Source organism: Panthera tigris, chromosome D4, assembly GCF_018350195.1.
Source record: "Panthera tigris isolate Pti1 chromosome D4, P.tigris_Pti1_mat1.1, whole genome shotgun sequence".
NCBI classification, from domain to species: Eukaryota; Metazoa; Chordata; class Mammalia; order Carnivora; family Felidae; genus Panthera; species Panthera tigris.
In genome coordinates this window covers 63,055,920-63,070,022 of record NC_056672.1, presented here as the reverse complement: position 1 = coordinate 63,070,022, position 14,103 = coordinate 63,055,920, and the positions used below count along the sequence as shown (strand labels likewise).

The 14,103-nt window shown below is 43.3% G+C and overlaps 1 protein-coding gene across 1 annotated transcript in view; it reads left to right on the top strand.

Moving 5' to 3' along the window:
• The window catches only part of GRIN3A (glutamate ionotropic receptor NMDA type subunit 3A), a 169,143-nt gene that overhangs the window by 149,753 nt on the left and 5,287 nt on the right, over positions 1-14,103 (top strand). Inside the window, exons 7-8 of the mRNA XM_007089320.2 lie at positions 10,986-11,150; positions 12,705-12,781. Coding sequence (XP_007089382.2) covers positions 10,986-11,150; positions 12,705-12,781 — 242 coding nt within the window. The remainder of the gene's footprint in view (positions 1-10,985; positions 11,151-12,704; positions 12,782-14,103) is intronic.

Below are 14,103 nucleotides of genomic sequence, written 5' to 3'. Positions count from 1 at the left end.
CCCCGTCCTCACAATTTTTTTATTTTCCAATATTTTTAAAATCTGAAAAGTTTAAATCAAAGCCCATATCATAAAGGAATGCATGCCACCCCAAGATGAGTGTGAGCTTTCATTGACTAAGGCACCTCTGAAGCAAGGAGCTGAAATGGAAAGTCTCAACAAAGAGAAAATAACGTGTTCCACTCTTTAGTACAAAAGCTCAGGATGGATTAAAGTGCCCGTTATTTTTCAGAAATAAAGCAACTGCTCATAAAACATTTATCCCAACTGATACTCTTGTAACAACAGAAACAATAGAAGAATTTATAATAGTCAAAATAAATGTACCATATAAAATTTCAAACTTCTGTATAATAAAATCTAACAAAGCTAACAGTAAAACTTAAAAATTAGAGAAACATAAATAACATGTTTGGAAAGAGGTTAATAGCTTTTTCCAGTAAAAAGCCTCACCTTGTCTGAAATCTATAATTGGCAAAGGATACAAATATAGTATTCATACAAAAGGAGATAGGAAAAACAAACATCAAAAAATAGCCTCACTAAATAAATACAAATCAGAACATTTAAAACAGGAAAAAATGATTAATTATGAAACAGGCTTGGGGTGCCTGGGTGGCTCAGTCGGTTGAGCATCTAATTTCGGCTCAGCTCTTGATCTCACAGTCTGTGGGCTCGAGCCCCACATCAGGCTCTATGCTGACAGCTCAGAGCCTGGAGCCTGCTTCGGATTCTGTCTCCCTTTTTCTGCCCCTCCCCCACTCACACTCTGTCTCTCTCTCACTCTCAAAAATAAATAAACTTAAAAAAAAAAAAAAAAGAAAGAAACAGGCTTGGCAAGAATGTGAGCAATCTGTGCATTGTGGCAGCCCTGGGAATGATTTTCTTCACATTTTGTGAGGGCTGTTTCACACACTACAAGGCATCAGAATGGTTATACTCTCTAACCTGTTAACATCACCCATTGCAATATGTATGTCAGAGAAGCAAAAACAATTTTTAAATGCTATACACAAATTATTTTTCGTTGCAGCAATATTTATCGTGTATGTATAATGAATAATATTAAAGAAAATCAAACACTTGACAGTTTGAGATTAGTTAAGTCAATTATGATAAATAATAGGTGATAATATAGAGTCATTAAAATTAATAAAACGACTAAACTCACATTTTTTAAAAATTGTATTGTTTTTTAAAAAGGATGATTGTTATATGTTATGGTTACATAACTCTGGAAAATACATATGTGTATGGTTCATATGCAGTTCAGAAGAGAAAATGAAGAATTGAAAGAAAGTATTTGTAGGGTCATCTGGCTGGCTCAGTTGGTAAAGCATGAGACTCTTGACCTTGGGTTTGTGAGTTTGAGCCCTGTGAGAAGGAAGGGAGATGATTCATTTTCAGAAAAAGCAAACAAAAGCTGTGCTGTCTAATTAACAGTAGGTTTACAACCTATTGGAAATATATATATATGAAGCTCTCCCTCCCCCATAATGGAGTCCCAGACCCTTGAGCCCTTCACTTCCTGGTTCTTCTTCCCCTCTCTGCTTCACTAGGCTTATTTTCATGGCCTTTGCAATAAGCATGAACCAAAGAACAAAGGGGAGAGGGACCAAAAGTCTCTGCATCACCTCAGGGAATGTACATTTGTTCCAATCAGACTACTTTTTGCCTTAGTAGGCATAGGACATAGGTGATGTCTGCATAAGGCTGTAACCTCTGTAGTACTCAGCCAATGAGGAGCCAGGGGAGGGACTTGCAAGCTAGGAGATAGATTGTCTGCTGTAACTGCCCCAAGTGTGCCTGCCCATCAGACGCACTCTTGCAAGAACGTTGATTAAAGCCTCACTTCACTGTGCTCCTAGTATCCGTGTCCCTCCTTTGATTGGGTCAGTGGCTTATTTCTCACAAGCCCCATGTTGGGTGTAGAGATTACTGAAAAATTAAAAAAAAAAAATTTGTATTTATTTTTGGGATAGTGCAAGAGGCGGAGGGATAGAGAGAGGGGGACAGAGGGTCCAAAGCAGCGCACTTCACTGACAGGCTGATAGCAGTGAGCCTGATGTGGGGCTTGAACTCACTAACTGAGAGATCATGACCTGACTGGAAGTCGGACACTCAACCAACTGGGCCACCCAGGTGCCCCTAAAATATTGTTTTAAACAAGAAAGTATTTGTATGGGAAAAGGATTATGGTTAATCATCTCTAAGTTTTAGAAATATTTTTCTGAGTTGTTTTAATAATAAATTTAGATTTTCAAAAGACTGCACAATGGAGCTAATGTGGCAAATTGAGCACCAGGTCCAAGGCTAAAAAATGGTTGTCAAAGCCTAGAAGGAACAGGGGCTTGGGAAATGTAAGCAACAGAGAGAGAGAGAATTTCTTCAGCAGCATGGGCAGTGCCATGGTGACAGAGCCATTAAGCAGATTCCAGGTTAAAGAAGACAGAGGTAGGGGCTACTGGGTGGCTCAGTCAGTTAAGCAGCCCAGTTGGGCTCAGGTCATGATCTTGCGGTCTGTGGGTTTGAGCCCCGTGTCAGGCTTTGTGCTAACAGCTCAGACTACCCTCAGAGGGTAGTATGTATAGACGCAACAACGAATCTGCCAAATTTATTGAGCTGCTGTTCTTCTGGTCAAAAGAGTGGGTGGCAAAAATATATATATAAATCAGGTTTTCTAAATTAGAAACAGCATTTGCTTCCTACTCATCTTGCTTCCAAGTATCTAGGAGTCATCCATATTTCAGAAGCTCCACAGCCTTTCTTTTCTTTACCTCTCACTAAAACCATTATTCCCCCCACCTACTCCTATTCTTTTTTTTTTTTTTTTTAATGTTTATTTTTGAGAGAGAGTGTGAGTGGGGAGGGGCAGAGAGAGAGGGAAACACAGAATCTGAAGCAGGCTCCACTGTCAGCACAAAGCCTGACACGGGGCTCAAATCCATGAGCCGTGAGATCATAACCTGAGCTTAAGTCAGACATTCAACCGACTGAGCCACCCAGGCACCCCTTTTGTTTTTCTTTAATAAGAACAGGAGTAGGGGCTGTTCTTATGAAAGAAAATCGAAAGGGGCACTTGAGTGGCTCAGTCTGTTAAGTGTCCGACTCTTGGTTGCAGCTTAGGTCATGATCTCATGGTTTGCGAATTCAAGCCCCACATCTAGGCTAGCTCTGTGCTGACAGTGTGGAGCCTGCTTGGGATTCTCGCTCTCCCTCCCCTGCTTGCTCTCTCTGTCTCTCTCTCAAAAAATAAATTAAAAAAAATTTTTTTAAGAACAACGAAAATTATTGTGAACACCAGGATTGGATTTTGCAGACTCAAAGAGGAGACCATGCAAAGTTTTAAAGCACTAAATCACTGAAATATGAAATGATCTCCCCTGGTTCTTGCAGTTATTTTGCTCTGAGAGAAGCATATTTACAAGGTGTTGGAAATCATGAGAGTAATAACTAAGTTTCTTTTCAGATATATACTGTATTTAATAAGCTATTTATTGAGCACCTACTATACACTGAGCTTTTGGAGGCAGAGAAAAGCAAAGCCTCACCCTGTCAGAGAAATCTGCCTAGAACAGGCTCACCCATTCATTTCAGGGTTCTGCATGAGAAATAAAGTCTATATCAAGAGAGGTTGTATTTGTACCTCAGAGCTAGAGGAGCTTAATCCTTTAAGCAGTCTGTCAGCTCAGATTCTTTGGTTGCAAGCAACAGATTAATTTAAAGCAAGGGGAAAAGAAGAGATTACCAAAAGAATAGCCGGGAACTCGATGTTTTGGAGTAAGAAAGAGAGTAACTGATGATGCCTCTGGAGCCATGGGATTCAAGGGATATTAGTGGCAGGAAATAGGGGCCTATGCCTTTGAGGCACTGACATTGGAAATGACTCAGCCTCACCCACTTTCGATGCCAAAAGTCTCTGCTTCAAATGCAAATTGGTTTTACCTTGGGTCACATGCTTGGCATTAGGGGGCCAAAGAACAGGGAATCTGTGATTGGTAGACCCACCAAAACTACATGAAGGGAATAAAATCAGTACAATATACACAAGCCAGCTAAAATTATTACATTCTGTCTCCAATTTTTTACTTTTTTAATTGTAAATATATTTCCCCCCAGTGAGGTCCCCAGAGTGATGAATGATGAACACTGGCATTAGAAGTCAGGATGGCAAGTTTTCCAAGGTCTCCGGGCCTGTTTTCTTATCTATCAATTGAGAATATCCATCTCTATCTTTCCCTTCACAGAATTATTCTAAAAATCTCCTGAGATATACGAAAGTGTTTGGGGTAAAATTTTGTGTACATTTACATTATCAAAAAAAAAAAAAAAAGATTCCAGCTTTCATACACTTTCATCCATTCATTCAAAAAATATTAATTGAACACCTAGCAAATGCTAGGCACTGCTCTAGGCAATTAGTGTATGCTCAGAACAAAATGGGCAAAATCCCTGGCCTCTTAGAGCTTACATTCTACTTGAGGAGTGAAATAGGCAATAAACTAATACATATTATCTCAGTAGGGAAAAAGAACAGCGAGGGGGATAGGTTGTATCCAGGAAAGAAAGGGGAGAAGGGCAGGATTTGTCTTTTTAAAAAAATAAAATTTTTTAATGTTTATTCATTTTTGAGAGACAGAGTGTGAGCAGGGGAGGGGCAGAGAGGGAGAGAGAGACACAGAATCCGCAGCAGGCTCAAGGCTTGGAGCTGTCAGCAGAAAGCCCGACGCAAGGCTCCAACTCACGAACCGCGAGATCATTACCTGAGCTGAAGTCAGATGCATAACCCGCTGAGCCACCCAGAGGCCCCAAGATTTGCCTTTTTAACCACACGGTTAGGGTAGACTTTACTGATAAATGACATTTGAGTAGAGACTTGCAGAAAATGTGGGGAAGGAACAGTATTGATTGCTGGCTAAAGAGTTATAGGCAGAGAGAACAGAAAACGAAGACCCTCACCTGCTCCGTAGACTTAAAGAAGCATGAGAAAGCCCAAGTAGCTAAGCAGAGTGAACAAGTGAGAGAAGGATATGAAGTCAGGAAGTGTGGGCCTAAATCATGAAAGGTCGTGTAGACCATTGTAAGGACTCTGATGTTTACTCTATATGAGATGGAATACTGTCACCAGTCATTGAATGACATGGTATTTTGAGGAGGTTAAGCTGCTTCCTGTGCAGAAGACAGATTGAGGGGGTCAGGGAATCAAATAGAAGCCTATTTCATTAGGCTAGGTAAGAGATGATGGTGGCATAGACCAGAGTGGCTGGTGGAGGTGGTGGAAAGCCATCAGACTCTGGGTAAACTTTGAAGGTAGGGTCCACCATATTTTCAGCCACACTAGGTAGGGAAGGCTAAAGAAAGAGAGGAGTCAAAGATGACTCTAAGGATTTTGGCCTGAGCAATTTCAAGGATGGAGATTCTTTGATGAGAAAGACTATGAGAAGCAGTTTCCAGTGTGTGTGTGGTGGGGGGGGGGGGGCGGGGAGTTAGCTTATTTCAATGTGTTAAGTTTGAGATGTCCATTAGATATCCAAGTAGAGAGACTGAGTAGAGAGTTGGGGAAGATGTAAATGTACAAGTCATTGACATATAGGTAGTATTTAAAGCCAAGAGTCTGGATAGGAAAGTGAACGTAGCCAAAGAATCAAAGGCATGCCAACATTTATGATCAGAAAGGTGGGGAGGGACCAGTAAACAAGACTGAAGTAGAACAAAGGTATCCTTGAAACAGTGAAGAAAATATGTCAAAGAGGATGAAATAATCAATGGTGTCCAACCTGATACATGAATAAGGTGAAAACTGATCTGGCTTTGGCAATGTGGAGGTTATTGATGGCTTCGACAGGAGTCATCGAGGTTATAGGTTGGGACAAAAAGCCTGATTGGAGTGAATCCAAAAGAGAATGAGGACAGAGGACTTGAAAACAAGTATAGACAACTCCTTAGAGGATACAGAAAGTGGTAGTTGTCGTGTGTTGAGAGATGTGCACTGGGGGCTCGGGACTTAGTCACATCTAAGGCAAATGGTGCATGAAATACTTTCAGTGCATTTCCTGCTGGAGGTTTCAGAACTAGTCAGTTATCTAACCAGCTGTCAGATGTTTCAAATGTCCACATCTGAGCAAGACGCAAAGCACAGTTTAGGCAGCAACGAAATTGGTGGTCTTGGCCTCTGTGTATCACTGGGAGCACTGATGGTGTGGGCAGAGACCACTCAGGACATTTGACAGTACAGGCATCTCCCTTTATCTGATTCTAGTCCATTCCTAGAAGTATGTTGGCTAGTGAATTTCCAGATGGTGGGAGTCCTTTCCATTGTTTTAAATGAAAAATGAAAAACAAAAACAAAAAAGGACACAAAGCATTCCCACCTCACCCAAAATCCCAGTCAATTTCTTTAAATTGTCTAAAGCGGTCTTAGACACGTATAAATGTTTAATAGCTTAGACATGATGCATGTATTGTTATAAATGACAATCCATCACCGATTTCTGCATAATATAAAGCATTTAAAATACCGCTTCTTGAAAGCATAATTAGTGGATATTCACGGGTGCGGTATGCGGAGTATGTTTTCCCTCCACAATGCAATGAATTTATACTAACGTAAATACTAAAATAAAATGTTAAAAAAGCATAACAAATACAAATAATATTTAGTAAAATAAAATAAGCAAGCAAGGCAAATTTTTGAGCGGTTACTTATTGATTAAAGAGGTAGCTCAGTGACATCAGATGGCCTAGAACGAGCATGTGAAGGACTAGGTGAAGCCATGAATGCGTGAGATTTGCCCATGGCTAAATCCTAGGACAGTCTTCTCTCTTTGGCACTGGAGCCCCCAGATGTGTGTGGCTGCAAGCTATCAAATGAAGCTTCAGAAGAAGCAATGGGATGAGGAAAACACGAACCTCATGTCTGTTGGCATTGCCTTGCCGTCACTTATGCGGCTCTTGACAACACACCCCTGGTCCCTGACTGCACTTCTGAATGATGTCCATACTCCCGTCACTTGCAACCGCCATCATTTTGTCTGCATTGCTTAAATTTATTGTCAAGATTTGACGTTGAATATCCACTGCTTCTCTTCTTCTTCCTCTGGCCAATGTTAAATGTGAAGTTGAGCAAGTTCCACTTTATTAGAAAGAAATTTTTCGCATGATATGTGGAGCAGATGCACATAGCTAATGCACAGCACATTCATTCAACATGATCCTGGGAGAAGAACAGCTGAATATCACAACTGCCGCGAGACATCTTATCACTCAGACTCAGACCCAATTTAAACACATTCGGTGATGCTCACAGGAAGATTATAGTGGATTTTCAATTCAGATGGTGGATTTCGAATTAAAATATCTGCAAGTTGTTCTAGGGAATAAATATTAAGAGTTCAGATCACAAGGGATACCTGTAAATGGTGTTCGCTTGAAAAGCAGCACAGGCTTTAGCATCAAACAGTCCTGGATCCATAGCCAGACTCCTTCATTTATTAGCTTGTAAGATCTTGGGTAAGGTAGTTAATCTCTATGAGACTCAGTTTCCTTGAATGTGAAATGGGGATAATAATACTAATAGGGTTATCATAAGATCATAATATGCATGTATGATGTCTGGCACACACATTAGACACCCAATAGACGGTAACTATCTGTTAGTCTATTAAATGTATGTGGGTGTAAACAACAGAAATTGAAAGAAAAATGTGTAAAATAAACTGAATATAGCTTATTTGTTATTGAGGCAATGAGAGGAAAATGAGACCAGTTCTTGTCATGCGCAAGAGGGGGAAGCCACGCGTGCAAAGGCAAGATGTGATGTTTCGCCATAAGTTACATTTGTCTCCCTCATCTTGGCAGCAACTTATAAGAAAGCAGTGCCAGTATGTTGAGTGTTTTGCTGAATGTTTGATGATGTTAGTGTTAAAGTTGGAAATGAATTCCACCATTTTATTCTTCTACCGTAGTAGTAACAACTCATTGAATCCTTATATAATAGACATACCATACACATTACGACAGGTCCAGCCCAAGGACTATTTTCAGACGCATTCATAATCTACTTTCTGGGGGTCAGCATTATATGGGTGGTCACCACTGGTACAGAGATGTCCCAGGAGAATCCATGGGACCTGTGTAGTTCTCGGGACCTGATACACCTCTTGCCTTTCCTAGACCAGCATTCTTTTATTCCCTAGCGCTGGGCATCTGCCTCAATCTCAGGTGGTCTCCCTAGTCCTGCCTTGTGCTCAAGCTCCTATACGTGGGGCATGCTCTGTGCCCCGGCTCACCTAGAGCCATTACTTCTCCAGGGATCCCAGAAGCTGTCATTGATACAGAGCCATTGCTGCAGGTGCTGTCATGGAAGAAAAAAGACTCCACTGGAGTCTGAAATCCCCAAGCTCTACCTCTGCTGCCCTCAGATGGACTTCCTGGTATACCCAGGAGGCAGACCCATGCCTGAATCACATCTGGCTAGCTATTTATTCAGGATTGGAGGTAGAAATGGAGAGAATGAAAGAAAGGAAAACCCCTCAAGAGAATGGGAGGAAAAAAAAGGGGTGCCTGGGTGGCTCAGTTGGTTAAGCATCTGACTCTTGATTTGGGCTCAGGTCATGATCTCATTGTCATGGGATCGAGCCCTGCATTGGGCTCCATGCTGGGCGTGGAGCCTACTTAGGATTCTCTGTCTCCCTCTCCCTCTGCCCCTCCCCAACTCATATGCTCTGTCTCCAAAAAAAAAAAAAAGAGAGAAAATGGGAGGACACTGACATCAGTCAAGTGAGATGGTTAAGAGTATAGGCTCTGGAGCCAGACTGCCTGGGTTTGAACCCCAGCTCTAACCTTTGCTAGTTATGTGACCTTGGACAAGTTGCTAAGCTATTTTGTCCCTAAGTACCTACCTCATAGGTTGTTATGAATAGTAAGCAAGCTGCTACAGTGATAAAGTGTTCAGAGCTACGCCTTCCACAATTAACTGCTAAATAATTATTGATGATGACAATGATGGTGGTCAAAAGCCCTCAGCAGAGGGATGACACCAGGCTCCTTAGCACTGACATGCTAAGTGGGCCCTGTTTCTCCCTCACGACACACGCCTGCTGCACTCTCCCCCTCAGCCATATTGGTCTGTTTCACAACCTCTTCCACCACTGCACCAGAGGTCACTTCTTTCCCTCCGTTTCTGCCGCCTTCAGAGTGCTTACTTTCCCACCAAGCCTCCACGTTCTACCTCTCTTACTTTAAATCTTATCTCACAAGCCACCTCCTCTACAAAACTGAGGAGACCTGGATCAGCGTACGTATCATGGGGTATAAATGTTTGCTTCCTCCCTAGACTCAAGCTGATTAAAGGCAGGGACGTGGGGCGCCTGGGTGGCTCAGTCGGTTAAGCGTCCGACTTCAGCTCAGGTCATGATCTCACGGTCCGTGAGTTCGAGCCCCGCGTTGGGCCCTGTGCTGACAGCTCAGAGCCTGGAACCTGTTTCAGATTCTGTGTCTCCCTCTCTCCCTGACCCTCCCCCATTCATGCTCTGTCTCTCTCTGTCTCAAAAATAAACATTAAAAAAATAAAAATAAAAAAAGACAAACAGGGACATAACCCTCCTGTCTTCATCCCATGGTACTTCAAGAGTGCCTGACATGTAGTAGGCACTCGGTGTGTCAGAAGTCTTTCTTTCTGCAGGATTGACTGTCATTATTGATGTCTGTGACCAAGTAATACCCATTTCATAGAGAATTTGTGAGGATTCTGTTAGATCTCATATGTAAATCACTTAGCAAAGTGCCTGCCCCATATAGTCGTTGTAACTATTGTTATGTAACTACTGCTGTTTGGTTGTACAGCAGAAAGAGCCCAGTCTTCGCAGCTAAACAAACATGGAATCATAGACCAGCTCTGCCACTTAAAACCTGAAAGAACTTCAGTCCAACTGTCAATTGTGGTTTTAATGCCTATCTCAGTGCAAAAAAGTAAGCAATCAGTAAATATTAGGTCCTTCCTTTTTCTCCTCTCTGGCTGTCTAATTTTGTGACCTGCCTGATTTTACTTCACTTCCCTGGTCCCAGGTCCCTCATCTGTAAAATGAGGACATTGAGGGGTGCCTGGGTGGCTCAGTTGTTTAAGTGACCCACTTTGGCTCAGGTCATGATCTCACAGCTTGTGAGTTCAAGCCCCGCATCGGCTCTGTGCTGACAGCTCAGCCTGGAGCCTGCTTTGGATTCTGTGTCTCCCTCCCTCTGCCCTTCCCCTGTGTGCGCTCGCTCTCTCTCTCTCTCTCTCTCAAAAATAAACATTAAAAACAATAAATTAAAAAAATAAAAAATAAAATGAGGACATTGAACTAGATGATCTCTATGTTCCTGCCAGATCTAAATGTCAAAATTATCGAATTCATCATCTCTTCCCCTTAAACCTTCTCATTCTGTGTCCCTGAGAAAGGTTCTTTCCTTGATAACTGTTCGGTGCTTTAGTTTGTTAAATTGTCTCAATTCTTGGTGTCTCCTGCTCTCTCAGTCTCTCTGTAGTGACTGTGGGGCCTTCCAGACGCAGGAACCATTCATAAAATAGAACTATGTGTGTGCAGCTCCCTGGAAAGTGTGCTGCTCAGGAGCCCTTGGTCCTGGCTGGGTTCCTCTCACAACGTATAGTATGGTGAAGGCTGCCGAGCTCGCAGGGAGGGATGCTCTCCTACTCTGCTTGGGTCCAAGGAAAAAGTATCTGCATCTAAAAACAACCCTAGGGGTGCCTGGTGGCCCAGTCAGTTGAACGTCTGACTTCAGCTCAGGTCATGATCTCATAGTTCGTGAGTTCGAGCCCCGCGTAGGGCTCTGTGCTGACAGCTGTCCCTCTCTCTCTGCCCCTCCCCTGCTCACGGTCTGTCTCCGTCTCATACGTAAATAAAGATTAAAAAAAAAATTTTTTTAAACAAGCCTGGGACCAGGAGGAGAATCACACTCATGGCCTTTCCTTTCCTACTCTGCCACAGACTTTGCAAATGGGCATCAAACACTTCTCTGGACTCTTCGTGCTGCTGTGCGTCGGATTTGGTCTGTCCATCTTGACCACCATTGGTGAGCACATAGTGTACAGGCTGCTGCTTCCACGAATCAAGAACAAATCTAGGCTGCAGTACTGGCTCCACACCAGCCAGGTGAGTGCCGCGGGTGTCCTGCTCCAGTATTCTTAACTGTCAGAATTCCCAGTGGTGGGAGAGTCCAGAGCCCCGAGTCAGAACGACAGGTGACAAGTTCCCAAGAGACCTAGGGTGGTGTAGACAGTGTAGAAGATGGAGTTCTTCTATCCCATTAATTCACTTTCCCCTTGAATTAGCCTATCCCACAACAACCTGTCCTTTCCTATAAACCTCCACTGTTGTTCACATTGGAAGCAACAGAATTGTTTTTAACCTGATTTCACTTAATAGCGACAATCTGAAGAGATGGTATGAAAGATTTATTTCCTACGGACTCCATTCTAGCTAAAATTGAAACTCATTAAATGAGCTTCGAATCCCTGTTTCCCTTTAGATGAACCCACTGAGCTCTATTCTGTCCCCATTTTCAATGGTCCCAAAGTGCCAAGTCCACTGGTGCCAAGGCAGAGCCACACAGGATCGAAGGCCGGCCGGGTAAGGCAGACACCAGCACACTCATTCACGGAAGGACTGAAACCGCCAGGCCAACCAGCCCTTCAGGCACATTCCCTTGCACAGTGCCCCCTGAAGGCAGCTGGCACAGAGGGCCAAAGTAGAAGAATCCAAAGGGTACTGAGAATCAGAAGGGGAGAGGTCTGGCAGCAGCATCAGCTGACCCCGGTGAGGCAGAGGCCCACGGTGCCATCTTGATCTCCTGCCAACGGCTCCCTCAGGGCTCCCTCCAGCCTCCTGGGCCTCATTGGGCTGTCAGGCTGCCCAGATGCCAACCTCTCCGTTGTGTTAACACCATCCCCTCCCCTCCCCCCTTTTTTTTTGATAAGTCACTGTCATTGGTTTCCTCACTTGGAACCCTGTTCTTCCTGCTTCATCCTGGAAAGTATTTGGTCACCTCAGGAGAACTCCACAGACAAGTTACCTTCATTGTGTGCTAACGTGACTGGCTTCATTCATTCTGAATGCTTGCCTGCTTTGTTTTGGCTGGCAAGAAGTTCAGACTTAAGTTTCTGACTCACCTTTAGCAATTCCACAAGGCCTTTTGCCACACACGTTGTGACAGCTCTTCTTTTTGTCACATACCTTTTTACAACCCAGAGCGTTTTTTTTTAATTTTTTTAAATCTTTATTATTGTTTTTGAGAGAGAGAGAATGAGCAGGGGAGGGGCAGAGAGAGAGGGAGACACAGAATCGGAAGCAGGCGCCAGGCTCTGAGCTGGTAGCACAGGGCCCGATGCGGGGCTCAAACCCACGAACCACGAGATCAGGACCTGAGCTGAAGTCGGATACTCAACCGACTGAGCCACCCTGGTGCCCCCAACCCAGAGTGTTTCTAAGCTACTTATCAAATTACTTTTTTCCCTCCAGGTAGAATAACAACTTAGAATTTGGTTCTTTTGAGATTTAGGGCTGAAGGTTGTTGATCTGTTTTGGGGCATCCCTGGAAATGTGTTTAAAGAGGCTAAAATATTAGTAACGAGATACACTGTTGAATCTCAGGAGGTACTTTGTCCCAGACTGTGTGTTTCTAATGTGTGAATCTGTTCTTTCTGCCAGAGATTACATAGAGCACTCAACACATCATTTGTAGAGGAAAAGCAGCAGCGTTTCAAGACTAAACGTGTGGAAAAAAGGTAAGAGACCAGCGCCAGGTGTCTTTATGTTGGTTAAAATAAAAGTGGAGAGATGTTGAGGTGTCTGGGTGGCTCAGTCGGTTAAGCATCCGACTTTGGCTCAAGTCATGATCTCATGGTTCGTGAGCTTGAGCCCCATGTCAGGCTCTGTGCTGACAGTGAGGAGCTTGGAGTCTGCTTCGTACTCTGTATCTCCCTCCCTCTCTGCCCCTCTCCCACTTGTGCGCTTGCTCTCTCGCTCTTTCTCTCAAACTTAAAAAAATTTCTAAAAGATAATAAAAGTGGAGAGGTGTAACTGAGACTCCCTGCTCCAAGGGGAAATAATGTATAAATAATTCAGATCAAATCAGGACCAAGTTAATGATAGCACCCTCAGTAAAAGTATATGTGATTTCAAACAGAAATAGAACAGAGAATAAAAAATATATCTGTACGTACATGGACACTGAAATGCAGTATAGGCAATATATGTCATGGTTAGCAATGAGGCTGTGGTCTCTAAAGTCAAGCGTCTGGATCCAAATCCTGTCACAGACACTTGCTATACATGTGGCCTTGAGCAAGTTACTTATTTAACCTCTTTGTGCTTCAGTGTCCTCATTTGTGATTGTGATAAAAGCAGTACCTACTTCCTAGAGATGCTATAAGGATTAAATGAGATAATACATGTAAAGCCCTGAAAAGAAAGCCATTTTAGCTCTTGTTATCATGCACAGAGTACACATAAGACTTAATTCATGAGTACCGCAGGCAATTCGTTTCACACAGTATTGCCTTTCTGGCATGTTTCTGCTCCCTACTCCTTTCCAGCACTCCTAGGAATATTTGAAATATGCAACAGACATGTTCTGCTTAATCCATTTCCTGGCATTCTTCCTACAAACTCCCTAGAAAAAGCGTCTCGTTAATAGGAAGTAAAAAGCATTAAATGCATTGAGGACATCTGAAAACCGAAGCTTCACACCTTCCCCACATCCAGCCTGGGAATGGCTGTTGTGGCTGAAGACGCCGGTAGCATTTGGCCCAGCTCCTGGCTGGCCTCTGCTGCGTGCTGCCTGGGGCCGCCCACCTCCTCCTTTCTCAGGCCCAGAGGCCTCAGTTCAGGGCACCCCCTCTAGGCAGCTCTGGGGCAGAGCTTCAGCTCAAAGTTCAGCTTTCTGGGTAATTTTGAAATCTGCCACTCACGCTTCTCATAATAGTGGAGAAGGAAAAAGGGGTGAAAAAGCATGATTTTTTTTCATCGTTTGTACCTCCTCTGGGCCTGCTGCCATCCCATTGTCTCCAGTTTGCATCTAGTTTGTCAGAATCCTTTCTGTTATCTC